The 23,129-nt window shown below is 41.8% G+C and overlaps 4 protein-coding genes across 4 annotated transcripts; 2 read left to right on the top strand and 2 right to left on the bottom strand.

Moving 5' to 3' along the window:
* Positions 1 to 808: 808 nt before the first annotated feature.
* On the top strand, positions 809 to 1,771 carry LOC309517347 (olfactory receptor 11H6-like; the record flags this gene model as incomplete). The annotated part of the gene is made up of 1 exon (XM_082196488.1): positions 809 to 1,771. One exon carries the CDS (start codon positions 809 to 811, stop codon positions 1,769 to 1,771), a length of 963 nt encoding a protein of 320 aa, XP_082052614.1.
* Positions 1,772 to 6,191: 4,420 nt separating this feature from the next.
* LOC309516496 (olfactory receptor 11H6-like) lies at positions 6,192 to 7,142 on the top strand (the record flags this gene model as incomplete). The annotated part of the gene is made up of 1 exon (XM_082195261.1): positions 6,192 to 7,142. One exon carries the CDS (start codon positions 6,192 to 6,194, stop codon positions 7,140 to 7,142), a length of 951 nt encoding a protein of 316 aa, XP_082051387.1.
* Positions 7,143 to 8,786: 1,644 nt separating this feature from the next.
* Positions 8,787 to 9,698, bottom strand: LOC309516495 (vomeronasal type-2 receptor 26-like; the record flags this gene model as incomplete). The annotated part of the gene is made up of 1 exon (XM_082195260.1): positions 8,787 to 9,698. One exon carries the CDS (start codon positions 9,696 to 9,698, stop codon positions 8,787 to 8,789), a length of 912 nt encoding a protein of 303 aa, XP_082051386.1.
* A 9,458-nt stretch (positions 9,699 to 19,156) lies between these two features.
* Positions 19,157 to 20,068, bottom strand: LOC309516493 (vomeronasal type-2 receptor 26-like; the record flags this gene model as incomplete). Its single annotated transcript, XM_082195258.1, has 1 exon — positions 19,157 to 20,068. One exon carries the CDS (start codon positions 20,066 to 20,068, stop codon positions 19,157 to 19,159), a length of 912 nt encoding a protein of 303 aa, XP_082051384.1.
* Between the last annotated feature and the right edge of the window lie 3,061 nt (positions 20,069 to 23,129).

Here is a 23,129-nt window from a genome sequence, read left to right as displayed (position 1 = left end):
ATCGACCCCTTGCATGCTGCTCAGGTAAAGAAATGGAAACCTTTACTAAGGCAAAGTAGATTGGAGTGAGAAACACAAAGGGATGCACACAAGAGATAAGATTATGGGGAGGGAATGTTGATACACCATTATAAATTATCCTATGTGTGAGAGAAGGAAGAAATAATTACTATTATTTACTTACCTTTCTATTTGTACCATTTCTACCCCAGAGGGCCCAGAGAAGCTTACAGATCAACACTACCACCACCACAAGAGAGGATCTGCCAGAGCGGAAGTAACAAGTATTCAGTTATTCCATAATCTGACATACCATTCTGATAACAGTGGAGTAACTTTTCTTCTAGTTTCCACCTATACACGCTTTAGCAGACGTAGGTGAGTTTAGAATACTTGGCAAGTGCCTTGGCTCAATGACAGAGCAGCTGCTTGACATGTAGCAGGACCCAGGTTCAAGCCATAAAATCTTCAGTTAGGACTTGGAGAGAGAGACCCCTGACTGAAAAACTCAAGAGCTGCCACAAAACAGTGTGGACAATACTGAGGAAGATGAACCAGTGGTCTGTCTTGGTAGAAGGCATCTCTCCATATGATTTTAGTCCTAATAATTCAAGATCAGTGCTATTAATCAAATCCTTAAGATTACATAATAACACTATTTTGGCCCCAGCCTAGAATATGCTGTGTACCTATATCTTGACTACCAACATTTGTTTTTAAGTTTCATTGATTTTATCCTTGTTTTATTGACAACGGTATTATGTACACCACTTATTGAGTGTTTGTGATAGCACTTCTCTCATTCAAGATGGAGTTGGCCAATGGCAGCACAGTTGAGGAATTCATTTTGCTGGGCTTTCAAATTGGGCAGCAGAAGCGGCACTTGCTCCTTGCCATTTTTGCTGTGCTCTACCTCCTCACTTTGGCTGAGAACATCATCATAATCACGCTGGTCCATGCAGATGCCCAACTGGCCCAGCTACCTATGTACATCCTGTTGAGCAATTTCTCCTTGCTAGAGATATGCTACGTCTCCACCACTGTGCCCCGTATGCTCTTTGACCTGGCATTCCCATGTGGCGTCATCTCCTTCCATGAGTGCTTCCTTCAGTTCTACATCTTCTTCTCTCTTGGGCACACAGAGTGCTTCTTCCTGTCAGCCATGGCTTTGGATCGGTACTTGGCTATCTGCCACCCACTGCGTTACCCACAAATGATGTCCCACAAGTCCTGCTATGTCCTGGTGGCCACTTGTTGGGGTTCTGGCTTTCTATGGCACATTGGTCCAGTTATTTTGATCTCCAAGTTGTCCTTCTGTGGCCCCAACATCATTGACCACTTCGTGTGTGATCCGGGGCCAATTCTCTCACTGGCTTGCCCTCCTGTCGGAAATATTCCCATTATCTGCCAGTTTTCTGTGGATGGTCTCATTGTTCTAGGCAACCTGTTCTTTGTTGTGCTATCCTATGGTGCTGTGATTCTCACGCTGATGAAATCTTCTAGACGAGGCAGTCGGATGAAAGCCTTCTCCACCATATCCTTCCACCTAGTGGTGGTCACCCTTTTCTATGGCACGGTGGCTGGGATGTATGTAGCTCCAAGTGGAGAAAGTCAAACACATGTTACTAAAGTAGTAACACTGTTCTTTACTGCAATTACACCATTTCTGAATCCTTTGATCTATTGTTTGAGGAATAATCAGGTGAAGGAGGCAGTGGGCAGGTTGCAGAGGAGGAAGATAGGACTGGTGAAGAGAAAGCTGACTGTGTAAAAGCATCCTTAGCCGTTTTAGGACTATGATTAAGGGAAGAGTCCATGGCTCCAACATCAGCCAACCTTTCACTCTGCCCACTGCAACCTACTGCTCTTCTGTCTCTCAAAAGCTTGCATGCTGTTTTGTGAGATCAATGTGAAGCTTAACAAAAGATATGGATTTAATGTGAACTTGGGTTTTTTTTGTGGGTCAGCATGGATAATGTCTGGGACTGGGTAGAGGAGGAATGGTGGAGACTGCCTCCCTATCCTGACCCCGCCAGAGGCAGATCAGGGGGAAAGTTGGGAAATAATGGAAGAGGAGGAGACAGGACTGGAACAGCAGCTGGCTGACATGGTGTATTTAGAAACCATTCCAGATCCCTCATCTCCCATAACCTGGCGAGCCTTAAAAGTTGGAGACCAAAGAGCTCAAAGACAGATGGTACCTAGCAGCACCAGTAGAAGTGACAAATGAGGAAGTGGGAGAGACGGGGTGGGGTGGGGGTGGGCAATGCCATTATCCAAGAGGCTGGATTATGTAGCCTCCCTCTGTAATATTTAAATAAAAAAGGACAATAAAAAACTTTTCCTTGTCTTTATACTTTCTTGGGCAAGCAGCTGGGAACCTCTGACAGCATCCTGACAGACACATTGACTTTTTGCAAGAAAAAGGAGAGAAGGAATATTGAAAACAAACAACAAACCAAGATATCCAGCCCTGCAATGAGAGAGATAATGATCAGATGTTTACAATTTGGACAAGAATGGTCTATTCCATTCCCTATCTCTATTCCACTGAAACAGTTGGTCAACATTTCATGCCTATTGACCAATTCTTTCACTTCTCTCCACTGCCAAAAACTGTACTCTTCTCCTATCCTATCACTTTCACTGCCAAAAACTATACTCTTCTCTTATCCTATCACTTTCACTATTCCAAGCACATTTTCTCCCTCTCCCAACCTGACACATACTTTAATTCACATATTAGACTTTACCTTGATTACTCTAATATTGCTACATATACATAACAGGATTTCTTTGTTTCCCTTTTTCTTTAAAAAGGAAAACCACAAAAAGCTTTGGAAACGTTAATTGAATTTAAGATTGGAAAAATGACAAACTGAACATGACAAATTTGTCCATCCTTACATGTAGTCCTTTCCAAAGGGAGGAGGAAAGAGTAGAAGAATATTAGCTCTCCATCCATCAAATTGCCCTTCCTTTTCAAAACCATTGCCTTATTTATCTCAAACCCATCCCCCCTCCACAAAACGATTCTGGCTTACATCAATAATAGACCATCTCTTATGATTTGCTGGTTCTACATAATGTTCACTTCTCCCCAATATCCACACTAATATCCACACCAAACACACATTAGATGGGTGTTGATCATGCAAATAAATAAATAAATAAATAAATAAATAAATAAATAAATAAATAGATTCCTGATGCAGTTGGATGGGGGTAGCAGGACTGCCATATTCCTGATGTTGCTAGACTCCATCTCCCATCAACCCCAACCAGCATGGCCAAAGTCCAGGGATGATGGGATTCCAGGAACAGCTGGAGGCTCACAGTTTAGCCAACCTTGCAGTAAGAGAAGGAAATACAGTGGTACCTTGGGTTAAGAACTTAATTCGTTCTGGAGGTCCATTCTTAACCTGAAACTGTTCTTAACCTGAAGCACCACTTTAGCTACTGGGGCCTCCCGCTGCCGCCGCGCCGCCATTGTGCGATTTCTGTTCTCAACCTGAAGCAAAGTTCTTAACCTGAGGTACTATTTCTGGGTTAGCGGAATCTGTAACCTGAAGTGTTTGTAACCTGAAGCATCTTTAACCTGAGGTACCACTGTAAAAGAAAGTCAATCAAGTGCCTCTCTCAGCTTGAGACTCCATAACACACTATATCCATTTGGTTGTTCTAATAAATCCCTTTGCAGAACCCAGGAAAACACCAATTACCCGAGGAGGCTCTCTAGTGCTTCAGAGGGAGGCAATCAGTCTCCAAAGAGCTGTTGTTTTGGTGGGTACTAATGACATTATTCTTGAAGGACTCATTTCCATGAGCCACCATATATATATATATATCAGATGCATTCAACCTTTGTTCTGTGCAGAGGCCCATTCATTCTTCTTGCCAAGTCCCACTGTAAAACACATGGAACAACATACTCCTCTTGGTTTGTGACACAACATATATGAGATGCCTTCAGGGTGGTGGATCTTCACATGGAAAGCTACTGAGGTGCCAAATAAGTCAAATGGGGGAAGAGGTAAGAATATTAGAAGGATGGATCTGAATAGATGCAGCCATTAGCCAGATTGGGCCAGTAAGGATTTGATTCAGCATAGCAAACCTCTTCACTCACTGTTCCTTTGATCTTCCTCCGATCTTATTTTGCAGCTGTTTGTTTTTCATGAGTTTGTTCCAGTATGGGAAACTTGGTAGCTGTTTCTGTATTGTGTTGTGGAGAAACAAAATAAGTCCTACTGTAATAATCTGTGCTTGCTTCCAAGCAAAGGCTGTTCCATACCTGTGTATTTTTGAAACTGTTTGTCCAAGATGCTTAGAAGAGTGCAGGGTACAAGGGGAACATGTTATTATCAAGCATAAAAGGATAAGAACACAAGACAAGCCTGCTGGTTAAGGCCACGGCCTCTCTGGTGCAGCACCATTTTCCCACAGTGGCTGAGAAGACTCCTGTGGCAAGCCTGTAAGCTGGACATGAGTGCAGCAGCACTCTGCCCACCTGCAGTTTGGATTTGGATTTGATATCCCGCTTTATCACTACCCGAAGGAGTCTCAAAGCGGCTAACATTCTCCTTTCCCTTCCTCCCCCACAACAAACATTCTGTGAGGTGAGTGAGGCTGAGAGACTTCAGAGAAGTGTGACTAGCCCAAGGTCACCCAGCAGCTGCTTGTGGAGGAGCGGAGACACGAACCCGGTTCCCCAGATTACGAATCTACCGCTCTTAACCACTACACCACACTGGCTCTCAGTTGCCAGAAACCGGCATTCACAGTCATAATGCCTTTGACAATGGAAGTAGAATGCAGCTATTGTGGCTGGTAGCTGTTGATAGCCTTGTTGTTGTTGTTGTTTAGTTGTTTAGTCGTGTCCGACTCTTTGTGACCCCATGGACCAGAGCACGCCAGGCATTCCTGTCTTCCACTGCCTCCCACAGTTTGGTCAAACTCATGCTGGTAGCTTCAAGAACACTGTCCAACCATCTCGTCCTCTGTCGTCCCCTTCTCCTTGTGCCCTCCATCTTTCCCAACATCAGGGTCTTTTCCAGGGTGTCTTCTCTTCTCATGAGGTGGCCAAAGTATTGGAGCCTCAGCTTCAGGATCTGTCCTTCCACTGAGCACTCAGGGCTGATTTCCTTAAGAATGGATAGCCTTGTTGATAGCCTTGTCCTCCACTAATTGGTCTAATTTTCTTTTAAAGGGGTATAGTTTTGTGGCCATCATTGCCTTCTGTAGGAGTGACCATAGCTGTCAACATTTCCCTTTTTAAAAGGGAAATTCCCTTATTCCAAATAGTATTCCTCGCAAGAAAAGGGAAAAGTTGACAGCTATGGGAGTGAGTTCCACAGTTTAATTATGTTTTATGTAGGGTGTGGATCAGTTGTTACTTGGAAGTGACACAAATCAATACAGCAGGACTTAGTTTTGCAAAAGCATGCATAGTTTTACATTGCACACCAGGCAGCAGCGTCGTACTTTGTTAAGAATGACTCTTAAACAGGCAAAGACTCACAGCTGTGATAGGCAGGAAGGCAGATGTTGCTTCCTTTTGGTATATGTAAATCTCTCTGTCATGTTATGTAAATCTTTCTGTTAGGGTGAGACTGTGTTTCCAGAGTGGTGCTTACTCTGGTTATCTCCTGCTTGGACGACTGCAATGCGCTCTACGTGGGGCTATCTTTGAAGGTGACCTGGAAACTACAACTAATCCAGAATGCGGCAGCTAGACTGGTGACAGAGTGGCCGCCGAGACCATATAACACTGGTCCTGAAAAACCTTCATTGACTCCCAGTATGTTTCCGAGCACAATTCAAAGTGTTGGTGCTGAACTTTAAAGCCCTCACCGGCATCGGCCCAGTATACTTGAAGGAGCATCTCCACCCCCATCATTTAGCCCAGACACTGAGGCCCAGCTCCAAGGGCCTTCTGGTGGTTTCCTCACTGCAAGAAGTGAGGTTACAGGGAACCAGGCAGAATGCCTTCTCAGCAGTGGTGCCCTCCCTGTGGAATGTTCTCCCACCAGATGTTAAGGAGATAAAGAACTATGCAACTTTTAGAAGACGTCTGAAGGCAGCCCTGTCTAGGGAAGCTTTGAATGTTTGATGTTTTATTGTGTTTTTAATATTCTTTTGGGAGCTGCCTAGAGTGGCTGGGAAAACCCAGCCAGATTATTCAATTGAAGATGGAACTGGCCAATGAAACTGAAGTCACAGAATTCATTTTGCTGGGATTTGGAGGTGGACAGGTGAAGCGTTTGCTGCTGCTCCTTTTTTTGACTGTTCTTTATGTGCTCACTTTGGCTGAGAATCTGACCATTATCACACTGGTGGTTCTAGACTCGCACTTGTCACGACTTCCCATGTATCTCCTTCTAAGCACCTTCTCCTGGCTGGAGATGTGCTACATGAGTGCCACTGTACCTCGCATGCTCTTTGATCTGGTGTTACCTCATGGGACGATCTCTTTCCAGGCTTGCTTCTTCCAGTTCTACATCTTTTTCTCTCTTGGTGCAACAGAATGTTTATTCCTCTCAGCCATGGCATTGGACAGGTACTTGGCCATATGCCACCCACTGCGCTACCCACAAATTATGTCCCAGGATGCCTGCTGTGCTCTGATGGCTGCCTGCTGGATCCTTGGCTTCCTGTGGAACATTGTCCCAGTAACTGTGATCTCCAGGATGTCCTTCTGTGGATCCAACATCATCAACCATTTGTTGTGTGATCCTGGGCCGCTCCTGTCTCTTGCCTGCCCCCCACTTGGAAATGCTCCTCTCATCCACCAGGTTTTTGTGAATGTTATGGTTTTAGGCAACTTATTTTGCATTCTGTTGTCCTATGGCACTGTGGTTTTCACACTGATGAAAACCTCTAACCAAGGCAGTCGTAGGAAGGCTTTCTCCACCGTATCATTCCATCTAGTAGTGGTGAGTATTTTCTATGGTTCTGTGGCAGGAGTATACTTAGCTGCTCCAGGTGGAGAAAGCCACTCAGATGTGACAAAGGCAGCAACACTCTTCTACACTGCTATCACACCTTTCCTCAATCCTCTGATCTATTCTCTGAGGAATGATCAGATGAAAGAGACTGCGGGGAGGTTGTTGAAGAGATTGGAGAAATGGAGGTGTATTTGAAAACACGGATAGCATGAAAATGTTGCAAAGCAAAAACAGAAATGAGTCTTCCTACTGGTGCAAAACCTGCGTATCAGAGAGAGGGCAAGCCTAGAACCACAATGCATTGGGAGGTTTATCACTTGCATTGCTTTGTTTGTTTTACATCAGGGAGCATTCATAAATGGTATACCCTACCTTCATTCTGAAGTGGCATAATCCATCCTGCCACCTGAAATTTTATCACCTCATTTTCCTGCAGGAAGAGACCAGGGCTCAAAGTGGGGACAGAGGTAGAGCAGAGTCTGATGTTTACCTGGTAGCTGAGTGGAACTACAAGGACATCTGCTGTCAGCATCTGAATTTCAGACACAACTGTTAACTAGGCAGAAACTCTGAGAGAATGTATTATGCATCTTTCCCCCTAATGCTGAACTTGGGACGGGCCATTCTAATTATTTTGTATCCAAATCACACACACCTCAACAAACAAAAGAGAGGAATCTGCATATTTGGGACATGTAGAAGTACCGTAAGTAAAATTCATTGGGGGTGGCGGGTAGAGGAGAAACTCTTCCTCCAAAAGAGGGCAGGGGATTCTGGTTTGAGGAATGTCTGACCGAGGTGCTCCCCGGCTAGTTCCCTGCTAGTGAAGAGTGATAAGAGACTGTCGGTCTGACTATCTAATCCCCACCCCCTCAGAATTAGCATGCCCTCAGATGTTCTGAAGAGGCACCTGTCATTTGTCCTGGGGAAAAGAGAATATTTCTGAGGGACGTGAAGGAACCCAGAACAAGGATTGCTTCATCAGCTTGACACTGCACAAACCACTTTTTAATTAAAAAGCTTCAGGTCTGCACCCCCAGTCTTTTAATTATTATAGAAATAGGGAAATAAATGTTAATTGGACAAATTATCTGGCAATTAAACACCACAAAGGTGATAATTTATTTTTTGATGGTTGTAAAGTAGATTAATCTTACAGGTTGGAATTCTTCTCAGGAAGCACGAGTGATTGATTACTTAGATTAAAAAATGACCTATAACTCTTGACAACTTTTTATTTCTTGCTTTTTATTCTCTTATTTTTACTCTTCTTTCTTTCTTTTTTAGATTAGATTGGTTTTTATTGTATTTTATGTTGAAAACTTTCAATTAAGATACTTTGGGGAAAAGTGCTGTTTGACCTATAAAGCCTTAAATGACTCAGGATAGTAATACCTCAAGGATCGAATCTCTCCATATGAACCAATCTGGACCCTGCTATCATCATCTGAGGTTTTTCCCTTGAGAAAGTGACAGCGCAAGACTGCAATGACTCTCCTTTTGTAAAATGCTCTCCCCAGGGAAGCCTGCCTGGCAACTTCGTTACATATCTTTAGGCACAAGAAAAAGATGTTTCTCTATAACCAGGTTATTGACTGATGTTTATTATATACTTTGTGTTCTCATTTTGTGTTTTTCTGTTGTGCATGTTTCTGTAATCTTTGGATGAAGGGCGGTATAAAAATTAAATAAAGAGCTGTAATAATAAAATGAAATACTTTAATGGGATTATCCTAAGTGAATACATGGAAACCATGGCCCATTCTCTAACAGAAGCTTTCTGTGAATTTGGAGGGTATGTCACTCATTACTAATAAAAGACTTTTGAATTGAGTTAGGTCAGCTAGACTGATTCTTTGTTGTCCTAATTAACTGTCCCTTGGTATTCAGTTCAGGCCTCAGTAAAATAATATAGCATTTGGGAAAAAAGATGCACCCCAGTAAGCCCAAACTGGAGGCCAAGATGGAGAAGATCTCCACAGCCACCATGTATTTTCCTTTTGTGCTTAGGTAGGTTGGAACAAAGGACAGCCAAACACTGCAAAAGACCAGCATGCTGAATGTAATGAACTTGGCTTCATTAAAGCTGTCAGGCAACCTTCGAGCAAGAAAAGCCACAATAAAGCTGACAGAAGCCAAGAAGCCCATGTAGCCCAACACAAAATAAAACATAAGGACCGACCCCTCATTACAGAGCAGAACCATTTCTTGGATCATTGTATGCATGTCTAAATCAGGGAACGGGGGAGAAGTTGCCAACCACACAGTACAAATGGTGGCTTGAATAAGAAAGCAGGAAAGGACAATGGAGTTGGACAATGGTTTCCCTACCCATCTCCTCAACTTAGAGCCTGGCTTGGTGGCCATGAAAGCCAGAACTACAATGGTGGTTTTAGCCAGTATGCAAGAAACTGCCACAGAGAAGATCATGCCAAAAGCAGTTTGTCGCAGGAGGCATGTCAGTGCTCCAGGCTGGCCAATGAATAGTAAAACACAAAGGAAGGAAAGCAGGAGGGAGATGAGGAGAGTGTAGGTGAGGTCCCGGTTGTTGGCCTTGACTATGGGAGTATCCATGTGCTTCAGGAATATTCCAAGAACCAAAGCAGTGAGGAGAGAAAAGGAGAGAGCCAAAGAGGACAAAATTATGCCCAAAGGTTCTCCATAAGACAAGAAAGTTATTCGTTTTGGAAGGCATCCATCTTGGAAATGGTTTGGATATTGGTTCCAAGGACATTCAAAGCAAACATCCATGTCTGAAAAAGACAACACAGAATTAAATATGTGGAAATCCGTTCGGCGATGCTTGGCAGAATTTATGTACTGTAGAGCCTTGAATTATGATGACGACAACAGTTGTAAAAGAGATATCCTCATATTCAGCTTTGATTGCCAAGCAATCCACATCCTGGGCCTACGTCAAGAGGGTAGCAGTCTACAGGTCTGAGGTTTTATTCCTAACATCCACTATCTGGCTAGCTGGTTTGCCAGCTATTTCCATTCTGAGGGAGTGTGATAGCCTGACCTCTGTTAATGGTGGTACATAGCTAACAACACGTGAGACCTTTGATAGCATGCCAACACTGGGTAGTCCTCTATCACCAAGCCAGATTCACGGTCCCTGTACTAATTTGCAGAGCCCTTAACTGAGGTCAAAAGGGACGCGGGTGGCGCTGTGGGCTAAAGCCTCAACGCCTAGGGCTTGCCGATCGAAAGGTCGGCGGTTCGAATCCCCGCGGCGGGGTGCGCTCCCGCTGCTCGGTCCCAGCGCCTGCCCACCTAGCAGTTCGAAAGCACCCACGGGGGCAAGTAGATAAATAGGTACCGCTTACCAGCGGGAAGGTAAACGGCGTTCCGTGTGCGGCTCTGGCTCGCCAGAGCAGCGATGTCACGCTGGCCACGTGACCCGGAAGTGTCCCCGGACAGCGCTGGCCCCCGGCCAATAGATGTGAGATGGGCGCACAAACCCCACAGTCTGTCAAGACTGGCCCGTTCGGGCAGGGGTACCTTTACCTTTACCTTTAACTGAGGTCAAGGATATTAAAGGAACAGCCCTAACGCTTCTTTTCTAGCTTGATGTTTGAGGTAATCTATAGGTGGTTTGCTTTTCTTGAGGTATTGGGACCAAGTCTTTATTGTTAATGGACCCACTCCTTTGGAATATTTTTTTCAATAGTGAACCAGAAGGTATCTTCTATAGTAAACTTAGACATCGGAAAACTCTTTTTTCCTGCCAAACTTATGGAGACAATTAAGAAAAATATATTGTGTAGGAATTATCTGGAAATTGGCTTTATTTAAAAAACCCTCCTCTGGCGCAATGGGTTAATGCTGTTAACTAAACGGTTGGAGGATTGAGTCATTGTATATATCCCTCCCATGCTATTCAGATTTATACACCAAATACAAATCTCAGTGGTGATATCAAACAAGATCCTGATATAGCTTTTGAAGGGTTCACAGTTTATCTCCTACCCTTCTGGTTTGTGATCTTCCCTTCTGGACATGGAAGACAATCATAGCAGCAAGAAGGCTTTCCTTCCTTCTTGGTCCGACTGTAACCTAAATGGCAATTCTCATTGCACACAGAAGGAGGTGGTGTCTGTACATAAATAAAAGAAGATAATAGTTTCAGGGAGTGCATCTCACTGGCACAGCAAAGGTGGTGAAATACACAGTTTAGAAATAGGACAATAATATTTGAAAATTTGTTTTATGTAGCTGCAGGTCAGAATGAATTATCAATGGGAACACTGCCTTTACTAATACAGCTCAAAGAAGACACAGAACACAATATTTTGAGAGGAAGGTCATATCGATCAAATATAACAGCCCAGAGGATCTGCAAATCAAACTGAACTGTTCAATCAAAATAGAGTCTGGATAGGAAGTTTTCTAAGACAGGGAGAGGGGAGCTGAAATGAGAGACTGAGCACTCACACTTTACATTGTGGGTGCCCTTTGCAAGATCACACACGGTGCTTCTGTTACCAGGGAACTTACTGGCAACTAGGGACTGGCCTGCCTCTCAGTGTTATTCTCTGGAGGTTCACGCCAAGCCTCAGTAGTCAAGTTACACTGCTGGGAGGTGGGGGCCAGTTTTATAAATAGGGGGTGGAGCCGGCTGCAGCCAGGCAGTTGGCTCAAGAGATTTACCTTCCCTCCCCTCCCTTTGTTTAATGTTTCTTGTTTGCAGGTTAACCCTTTTTCATCCTGTTTAGCGGGCACTGCTACAGTCTATTGACTGGTTGTTGTTGACAAACCGGGAAGAAATTTTCCTATATTGACAGGTTTTTTTTCTTCCCCGTAGCAATTTGTCACAACTTTGGCGGTTTAAGGCCTTGAGTGGAATCCTTTAGTCTTTTCTTCCCTATAATGGGGGGTGGGCGTGAAGTGGTGACTCACCCCTCCTGTGGCGGTGATTCCAGGGTCCCTTCTTTAAAGGGGTTATATAAAGGGTGTCACTGGCCATACACTGAAAGGTTGTCAATGAACTTCTCTGCGTGTGGGGATATGGCATGGGCTGCCTGCGTGCACATATGTCTTGCAGTGCACCCCCATATCCCATTTACCCTAACGAGCCCCAGTTCCCCCTGCTGCAGGGCTGGGAGGGATACACACACAATACTTAAGGCAAGGTCTTCCTACATTTGAAAGTTTAATAAAGTTGTGGCCAAATATGAATTCCATAACAGGGAAGCTTTTAATGTTTGATGTATCATAGTATTTTAATATTCTTTTGGAAGCCGCCCAGAGTGGCTGGGGAAACCCAGCCAGATGGGCGGGGTATAAATTACAAATTATTATTATTATTATTATTATTATTATTATTATTATTATTATTATTATTATTATTATTATTATATTAACAGAGTCTTTATTCCTTCCTGGAGATCCCTGGGGGCTGGAGCTGTCGCTGCTAGGTCGCCCAATGACTTTCTGTGATTTCAGTTTATTTTTATTTTGTATATTGCATTAATATTTGTTTTTAATGGTGACCTTTGCTTGGTCAGGTTCTAAACATATTAGTTTGCATGTTGCATTCCTGTGAGCATTGTCTTATGTAATAGCATTGTCTTCAAGTAATATTTCTTGAACTTTTTCCAGAACACTGGAGGTCCTCCAATTATAGGCATGCTCTGTGTCTGCTAATTTTTAAGGATTACTCTTTGAAGGATATTACAAACATAGTAGTGATTCAGTCATTATTTGACTTAATTATTCTGATTCAATATGCATTTCAGTGCATAAATTCATGTTCCCAGAGGTTTTCAGCTGTGTGTTCATCTCTCAATGTTCCCTGCCATGTTTGCAATAACTGCTTTGGAGAGTTATTTAGGTTGGTGAAATGGCTCCAGATAAGTGCAATGGCAATGGATCTTCTAACCATGTCTAGCCAAGACCTGAGGAGACATCAGATTTAACACTGAGCAAAGGACGGAAGATACTATAAAATTGAATTTACCTGGTTGAAGTTGCTGGGCCATACGATGGCCTCATTGTGAATTCTGAGCCCCTTTTCTTGAGGAATCTGTGGGTCCATTTTTCCAACTTTGACTCTAAGAAAGGACTCATTTGGGAATGTGACCCAGTTGATTATATCAAAGCCAGCTACTAATGCTCCCTTTCGGTCAAAGGAAATCTCTTCTCCGGCACTATTGTTGAAGGAGATACTTCTCAGAAAGTGTTGGAGCTAAATTGCGGGTGGGGAACCATAATGAAGATCTACAAAAGGATTCCTTATTAGATAATTGAGATTACAGTTGACCTCTGAGACCTTTGGTTTATAATTTATTTAAACTATATCAACTGACCAATTGGGCCAACCTAAATGGCAATTCTTATTAAACACACAAAGAGATGGCATCTGTACATAAATAAAAGAAGATAATAGTTTCATGCCTTGCATTGGTCTTGTCCCAATTAAGTTTCAGTCTGCCAACTCGCTTCGAATCCACTGCCATCATTAAATACAGAGGTGTTTGTTAACATATGTTCTCTCCAGGCCACTTTACCCTAGACTACTTCTCCTAAAGCATACCTATGGGCCCAAAACTAATTTCCAATGTGATGTGCACTGTGGGGCAGGTACTGATGTGTCTTTTGATTTATCTGCTGGTTTGTGATGTTGGATAGTGTTTCAGCTCAGTGAAGAGGTGTTAGGAACGTGGCCCCCCAGAGTGTCGGGGATGAGTTAGGCTCAAGGATTGACCTAGGGACCAACTCTGCAGATGAGAACTGCCTGTAAGAATCAAAAAAGGGCAGTTTGACCCCCCTTTTAAGAGAAGACTCTATTAGCTATCAATGAGAGGAAGAATTGGAAGGCAGCCAAAGCGTTGCTAGGCAATCAGCAGATAAGCAGTGGTCTTAGTCTGGGTTCAGTGAGAGTGAGGAGGAGGAGGGAGGTCAACCTCTCAGGCCTTGATCCAAGTGTTTGGATAAAATCAGAAGGCAACAGAAGAGCAAAAGGGGAAAGGCAGTAGTCTGGTGTCCTTCCTGTTGTGGGACACTGAGAAAGGCAGTGGAAAGACATGAAGGAAGAAGTGACACATACAGGAGGAACTAGAAAACTGTTTAAGTAGATTTGGACAAACTGGAATGTACAAAAATTAAAGGAGTCATTCTGGGGCATTCACAGTGAGACAAACCTTTAGTTCCTAGCATATATGATGACTGCCCTCAGTAATAAATGTGCTCAGCCTCAGAGGATACAATCTAAGGAATGCAAAACTTTGTCAATCTTAATACTGGGGGTTCAAATTCTGAAATCAACTAGGGTCAGTAGCAAAACTTCCAAAAAAGGGGTGTAAGGGTTGCATGTGAAAAATTACTTTCAGAATTCATAACAACCTAATCAGACAAAGTGGCAATGAGAACAGGAATCGCACTTCAGAATAAATACAACATTCCATCCATTAAGTTGGATGCAATTAAATTTTCTCAGCAACAAAAGAACTGCAAAACTGGGGGCCACTAGTGCTAGAATATGACATTTGCATTAATGGGATTAGAACTTTACCGGCCATATTTGTTGCTTCAGACAGTCCAATTTCATTCCATTTGCCATTGCTCTAATTTTGAACGTGGAGCATTGCATGGCATGCAAAGCATGTGCCACAGTATATAGAGCATTGTAGACACTGTAGCTTTGGGCAGTCATGCTCATTTCAAAAACAGAACCAGGAAGGCTGTCAACCTTCTCCTCCCCAGTGCATGATTCCTCATGTTCCTTATCTAAAGAAGCACTGGAGAAAGAACAGATGAATGCTTGTTCCCAAAAAAGCTGGAGAAAGCTGTCATCTCTTTCTGAGGCAGGGTTTCTCATTTGAACAAATTTCTGGAATCCTGCAAGTTCCTTTGAGGAAACTGCCAAGGAGAGAGCACCATGGAGGAAATCAATTTCCCAGCCCCTCTGAATGGGGAATGAGGTGAATTCCATTTGGGCAGTCATTATCCAGACTTTTGATGTGGCATGCATTGGTATATCATCCGTTTCTGCAACCTTTGGCATCGTTCTCATTATCAAAATGGTATGAATCTCACCATGAACAACCACAACATTGGCAGTGCTTCCCATAACAACACGTATTGTTTCAGAACCATCAGCCACCATTTCACTGAGCTCTCCAGAAAACTTCAGTTTAGGAAATCTTCCTATAAAATTAAAGCAGATACCCCTCTGGGCAAACAGGGGAAGGACATTTTGTACAAATCGCTCTCCAGCATCATCATTCTGAGAAACCACCCCAATCCACAACCAGCTGAAATGCAGGAGAAGTTGGAGTATCCCATTGTACTGATGAGTCCCATCTGGGAACATCCAGTGGGAGAAAAGAGTTTGTACATTGTTTTCCATCATGGGAGAAGAGCCGTAGATGAGCTAAAAGTAATGGCAGCAAATGGTGAGATAAAATGGAAAAGAAAAGTGGTAACAAATTGTGCTATGACCTATCATCACTTCAGGCAGTATCAAAAACTGCTCCAGGTAACATAAAAAATCTCCATTTTCTTGAGGCCACAATTGTTTTTGTCCTTGAGGTCTATGGCACACCTCCAATTTTTAAGTACACAACTGTTTAAGTACCAACATTCAACTGAAAGGATGTCATCAAAGACGAGTGTACACATTCTCATCTCTGCCCATTCTCCATGGACACATCTTACCTGGGGCATCTTGTACATACAAAGGATGGTGGCCATCTGGAGACATGAATCTGAGTTTGATCCCCCAATGACAGCTATGGGAGTGTCCTCAACATCACACTTGTAATTAGGGATGAATCTTCCTTTCCTGGAGAGAACTGCTAGTGAGGCTTGATAGATCCATCTGGCAATGAAATTGCTATTATAGATGTGGAAGCCCAGTGTGATATTGGGAAGGATATGTGGGTTTTCATTGATCTCCTTCACAGCAAATGCCAAGGCCAGAATATGCTGGTAGAGTTGTGTCATTGGCCTGTAAGGAGAGGAACATATTGTATAACATGATTAGAGAAATAGATTATATGCCCACAGTCCAAGGAAGTTTTTTCAGATAGGTAGGCAGGTAGGTAGGGATGTGACTCCCTGTAGAGTCATCTCTTGGCATGGCTTTGAATGCTGTCAAATTACAACCTTTATGAGCAGAGGCTTGCAAAACACTCACCTTTCCCCTTGCTATTGTTTTCTGAAAATCTCAGAAAGTAAAAGGGTTTATATTATGTACATGTCAACATTCACACAAAACTTGCATGAATGAATGACTGAGCATTCAAACTCCATTGAATGAATATGGATTTAATCCATTGAAATATGTAGCATACATGAGAGAAATCTCAAACACCGAAGGTTTTTTGTTACTGTTTTATGACTCTATTATGACTATTATACTCTAATCGTTTGGAAATGAGAAAACAAATCTATCAGTGCAATGTCATATTGGTCTGTGGACCCTTGGTGGATATACCACAACAGAATATGACCTAGGGCCATATCTCATGTAGGAATGTACTTTTTGTTTGCAGAAAGTAAGCAGCTATAACCATACTGCAACTGATGATAATGATGGTGATAGTAGTAGTCTGCTTAAATGAGTTGACGGTGCCTGATCACCCAATCATACAAATACTGTCCAAAACGTATAATATGAGTGATTAACCATTTGTGGCAGGTATGAGAAAAGCCAAATATGGATTTTCTATATCCAAAGTATTCCATGGGAAATAGCCTGAAAACCTAAATGCAATGAAAGTGAACAATCCTGTTTATACTCTCTTGTAATCTTATAATGGATAAATGCTAGTTTTAGACCTGCCTTATATATTGAAATTATGAACCTAAGGTTGGCAGATCTTGCACAAAGCATTTTGAGAACTTCCCCAGCCCATCATAAACATCTGAAGTACAGAGAAGGAGAAGTCGGAATCATCACCATCTTCTTAAATTACCACATATCAAATGCAGACATATACTCATGAAGGATTTAAAAAACATTTAAAATATCTATGTATATATAAAATTTTAAAAATCCACAATTCCTTACAATATGTCATCAAATAATTCAGGAGAGGGAGGTTTGTGGAAGGTTAATATACTTGAAGCTATATAGATTTGAGACATAATGCCACCTATGATGAAGTCCCCAGATTGATAGTATTGGTGAAGAATTGGAAGTGGATCTCTAATAGAACATAGATCAACAGGAACCCTGCACATTATCATTCAAATGTTCTTGCTTCAGAAAGTCTCACTGGAATGAGCAGAAAAAATGGATCTGCTCTGTGTAAAGAAATCAGTGACCAGTCTGAGAGAGCCTTGGATCTAGCATGTGCTCTGAAGGGCACAGGGGCTGTTCATTGTGTCCTCCACTTTTAGTTTATCGTGTTTATGTGGCTTCTGAAACACCCCTGGGATGAGGAGAAGCAGCAGCAGTGATTATGATTAATTTTAATCAGATGAGAGCTAATGATCAGTTCTGAATTGTAGGTTTTCTATCAGATTTCAAAAGAAAATCATGTTTTCCTTATCATAGCCAAAGTCTCAGCTGGTCTTACTTTGTAGGGAGGAAAGGTTATACTGGGAAGAAGAGGGTGGACTAAACATCTACTGTCAACAGTCTTTCAACAGACATAATAATGTGGTGAAAAATGATAGCCAGGCCAACTTGGTTATCATATTCTGTTTGGGGAAAAAAGAGAGAACAGGGATTCACCTTTGATTCCCTCAGAAAGCAGCTTTCCATGCTGGTAGAACAAGGTGTATTGGGGAACCAGATGGGGGTGAGTGACCCGGAGCAGAGGAACCTTCATCACGCCCAAACAGTACATAATAGTACTGGGGGTCAGCCATAGGTAAAACCTCCCTTTCTTTAAATACTTTTGAGACTGTTATAGATTACAAATGAAGTGATTTATTTGCTGGTTGAAATTCAAATCTGGAATGTGAGCTGTCTGCAATATTAAAAGGCTGAAAGCAAATAAATAAATAAAAACGTTTTATTTTGTTGCAACTGAGAAAGATTCAAAACATGTAAGGGGTGATGGGACAGTTAGAAATTTTCATTTTATTTTTAACTTGCTGTCCTTTTGAAGCAAGTGCTGACTGCAAAGCGAAGCTATGTTTTATTCTGTGGCACGGGTGGGGGGGGCGAGGAATGAAGTGTGACATGGTGACGGGAGATTGGAGAATCAAGCTTAAGGTAGAGATTGTAAGATCTTAAGGTGGAGAGTGAGCTGTTAGTAAGAGTAAGAACAGTCAGTATTGTAAAAACAGTGTTGGACACCCCATTGACTGTTGGCATCTTGCATCAATTACTGGATCAGCAACTAAAAGAGATCAGAGCTGAGATGGATAAGATGGTGAATGAAAATGGACCAGAGAATGATGAGGTTAAAGAAGACACAGAACATTTGGAGAATTGATAAAGCACTGCCAGAACAGCAGAGTGGAATGGTAAAGCTGGAGGCAGTAAACAATGAAATGGAGAGAATTTTCACACAGGTGACTGGAGGAGTGAAACAGGCAAGTGGTGTAGTCATGATGTTGGAGAAGTGGAATGAAACCATGGACGGGGAGATTAAAAAGCATTCTAGAGCTGAGAGAGAAAGGATTTGGAGTGAAATTTGGAGTGAAATTAGATGCAAAAGCTATTGAGCTTCTGGCAATTTCCCCGGAGAAAGAATGGAAGAAGAAGAAATGGAAGGAACTTCTTTTTTTTCTAAATTAGGATGGAAAATCCTGGCAAACAGGAAATGGGATCAGAATATACAGAATTGGGTGTGGATTGATGCATTATTTTTGATGCATTATTTGATGCATTACTTTGATGCATTATTTTCATGCTTTCATGGGATCATCAGAGCTGACTTCATGGAAGTATGGCTCATTCACTTAACAGCAGCTCAAGTGGCTTTTTGTAATCTGTCGTTACATATTTTTACGCACGAGAAAAAGATGTTTCTCTATCACCAGGCTATTGACTGATGTTTATTATATACTTTGTGTTCTCATTTTGTATTTTTCTGTTGTGCATTTTTTCTGTAAACTTTGGCTGAAGGGTGGAATAAAAATTAAATAAAGAGCTGAAATAATGAATTGAAATACTTTAATGGGATCATCCTAAGTGAGTACATGGAAATAATGGCTCATTCTTGCACAGAGGTTTTCTGTGATCTTGGAGGGTATATCACTCATTACTAATAAAAGATATTTGAATGCAATGGGCTTCAGTTAGGTCAGCTAGGCTGATTCTTTGTTTTTCTAATTAACTGTCCCTTGGTATTCAGTTCAGGCCTCAGTAAAATAATATAGCATTTGGGAAAAAAGATGCACCCCAGTAAGCCCAAACTGGAGGCCAAGATGGAGAAGATCTCCACAGCCACCATGTATTTTCCTTTTGTGCTCAGGTAGGTTGGGACAAAGGACAGCCAAACACTGCAAAAGACCAGCATGCTGAAGGTGATGAACTTGGCTTCATTAAAGCTGTCAGGCAACCTCCGAGCAAGAAATGCCACAATAAAGCTGACAGAAGCCAAGAAGCCCATGTAGCCCAACACAAAGTAAAACATAAGGACCGACCCCTCATTACAGAGCATAATCATTTCTTTGATCATTGTATTCATGTCTAAATCAGGGAATGGGGGAGAAGTTGCCAACCACACAGTACAAATGTTGGCTTGAATAAGAAAGCAGGAAAGGACAATGGAGTTGGACAATGGTTTCCCTACCCATCTCCTCAACTTAGAGCCTGGCTTGGTGGCCATGAAAGCCAGAACCACAATGGTGGTTTTAGCCAGTATGCAAGAAACTGCCACAGAGAAGATCATGCCAAAAGCAGTTTGTCGAAGGAGGCATGTCAGTGTTCCAGGCTGGCCAATGAATAGCAAAACACAAAGGAAGGAAAGCAAGAGGGAGATGAGGAGAGTGTAGGTGAGGTTCCGGTTGTTGGCCTTGACTATGGGAGTATCCATGTGCTTCAGGAATATTCCAAGAACCAAAGCAGTGAGGAGAGAAAAGGAGAGAGCCAAAGAGGACAAAATTATGCCCAAAGGTTCTCCATAAGACAAGAAAGTTATTTGTTTTGGAAGGCATCCATCCTGGTCATGTTTTGGATACTGATCCCCAGGGCATTCAAAACAATCGTCCATGTCTGAAAAAGAAAAGAAAGAGTTATCTACATGGAAATCCATTCTGCCATGCTTGGTGGAAATACTGTATTTTGGAGCCTTGAATTAGGATGCCTAGAACAGTTGTAAAAAACACATCCTTATATTTAGAAGTAATATTCAGCTTTGATTGCAAAGCAATCTACATCTTGGGTCAATCTCAAGAAGGTAGCAGTCTACAGGTCTGAAGATTTATTCCTAACATCCACTATCTGGCTAGCTGGTTTGCCTGCTCCTTCCATTCCTAGGCAGTGTGATAGATTGAATCCTTTTAATGGTGGTAGATAGCTGACAACACATGAGACCTTTGTTAGCATGCCAACATTCTATTACCAAGCCAGATTCAAGATCCCTGTGCCAATTTACAACCCCTCAACTCAGGTCATTATTGTTAAAGGAACAGCCTGAACCCTTCTATTCCAGTTTGATGATTGAGATAATCCATAGGAGAATTGCTTAGCTTGAGGTTTTGGGACTATGTCTTTATTGTCATTGGACCCAGTCTTTTGGAACATGCTTTCAATAGTGAATCAGAAGGCATCTTCTATAGTAAACTTTAGATATCTGAAAACTTTTCTTTTCTGCCAAGCATATGGAGAAAATTAAGAAAATATATCCTTTAGGAATTAGTTGGTGATCTGCCCTTTTGTTGCTTTTTAAACCCTCCTCTGGGTTAATGTATTTGGCTGTTAACTAAAAGACTGGAGATTTGTGCCATTGTATATATACTTGCATGTTTTTTGTGTCTATATGTGTATGTTTGTCTGCCTCTGTGAATTTTTGTTGTTGTTGTAAACTACTTTCATATTTTTAATGAAATTGTACAATGCAAGTGGTTTTTATGAATAAACACATAAATAATATGCCTGGCTCTTATAAAACTCCTACCCAATCGCATCTCTCCAATGTTATTCAGATTTGTACACCAAATACAAATCTCAGTGGTGATATCAAGCAAGATCCTGATATAGCTTTTGAAGAGTTCATAGTTTATCTCCTACCCTTCTGGTTTGTGATCTTCCCTTCTGGACATGGAAGACAATCATAGCAGCAAGAAGGCTTCCCTTCCTTCTTGGTCCGACTGTAACCTAAATGACAATTCTCATTGCACACAGAAGGAGGTGGTGTCTGTACATAAATAAAAGAAGATAATAGTTTCAGGGAGTGCATCTCCCTGGCACAGCAAACATGGTGAAATCCACAGTTTAGAAATATGACAATAATATAGGAAAATGCTCCCCCCCCCAGAGAGCACCTTTTATGTTGAGAGAATTAGAGAGAAACCTCCTAGAATGTAATGTTAATGTTTTGTCAAAAATGTATAAGATGCTATTAGAATGGGAAACAAAAGATGAACACGTGAAATCTTCAATAATACACTGGGCAATGGATATTGGTCATAATGAGGTAAAAGGTAAAGGACCCCTGGACAGTTAAGTCCAGTCAAAGGCAACTATGGGGTTGTGGCGCTAATCTCGTTTTTAGGCCAAGGGAGCCGGCGTTTGTCCCCATACAGCTTTCCATGTCGTGTGGGCAGCATGACTAAGCGATTGTGAATAATGATATAAAGTTTGCAGCGTTTTATAATTAGAGTGGAAATCAAATTAAAATGATGTATAGATGGTACTTAACACTCAATTTATTTGCCAAAATGTACAAATCAGAATTTAGTATCTGATGGAAATGTAAAGAACAAGAAGATACCTTTTTCCATATGTGATGGACTTGCAATAAGGCAAAAGCCTACAGGGAAATGATATACAGTGGTACCTCTGGATATGCACACCTCTGCTTGCGTATCCTGCGGGGATACGCACGCGGCAGACCTGGAAATATTTTTCTGGGCTTCGCCATGCGTGCATGGGCAGAAGCACTCAACACGCCATGTGCATGCGCAGAACAGGCACCTCCGGTTGCAAATTCCTTGGGATCCGACCAGAGCTCCAGAACGGATCCCGTGCGCAACCAGAAGTGCCACTGTATAATGAGTTTTAAAAAATATGTTTAAGTTAACCTTTATTAAGATACCAGAGACATTTCTTTTGGGAATAATGGGATTAAAGTTACCTAATGTATTTATGTATGAGACCACTGCTGCCAGAATGTTGTATGCCCAAAGATGGAAAGAAGGAAATGTCCCAATAAAAGAAGAAGGGTTATGGAAACTAATGGACTATGCAGAAATGGCAAAACTCACAGGAAGAATAAGGAATCAGAAAGATCAAGTTTTTAAGACACAATGAAATTCATTTATAGTATATTTACAAAGCTATTGTAAACAATTTAAGACACTAGCAGGGTTAATGTAAACAATGTACAATGAAAACAACAGCAGCAGCAGCAGCAGCAACAACAACATATAAATAACATAGAGGGTAAGTAACAAATTGCTATAATTTGGACATGAAGTAACTAAAATATGTTAGAACACTGTCAGGTGTTAATTGTTCTAATTGTCTGTGTTTCATACAATCATTCAATATTTCTTGCTTGCAGTGTTAACCCCCCCCCACCATGGTTATATGTTTCAGCATTAATATTTGTTTTGGATGGTGACCTTTGCTTGGTCAGGTTCTAAGCATATTAGTTTACATGCTATGTTCCTGTGAGCATTATTTTGGAATATCACTACCTTAGAGACCAGAATCATGAAGCAATATTTCTTGAACTTTTTCCAGAACACTGGAGGTCCTCCAGTTATAGGCATCCTCCATGCCTGCTTTTTTTAAAGATTACTTTTTAAAATTATATTACTAATATAGTAATGATTCAGTCATTATTCGGCTTAATTATTTTGCTTCAAGTATGCATTTCAGTGCATAAATTCATGTTCCCAGAGGTTTTCAGCTGTTTGTTCATCTCCCATTGTTCCCTGCCATGTTTGCAATAACTGCTTCGGAGGGTTATTTAGGTTGGTGAAATGGCTTCAGATAACTGCAATGGCAATGGGTCTTCTAACCAAGTCTATATGGATGTTCTACAAAATCTAGACAAGACCTGAGGAGATATCAGTTTTAACATTGAAGAAAGGATGGAAGATACT

The sequence above is a fragment of the Podarcis vaucheri genome (genome assembly GCF_965113315.1).
Source record: "Podarcis vaucheri genome assembly, chromosome: 13".
NCBI lineage: Eukaryota > Metazoa > Chordata > Lepidosauria > Squamata > Lacertidae > Podarcis > Podarcis vaucheri.
Note: the sequence above shows the minus strand (reverse complement) of the source record. Positions and strands in the feature narration are given on the sequence as shown.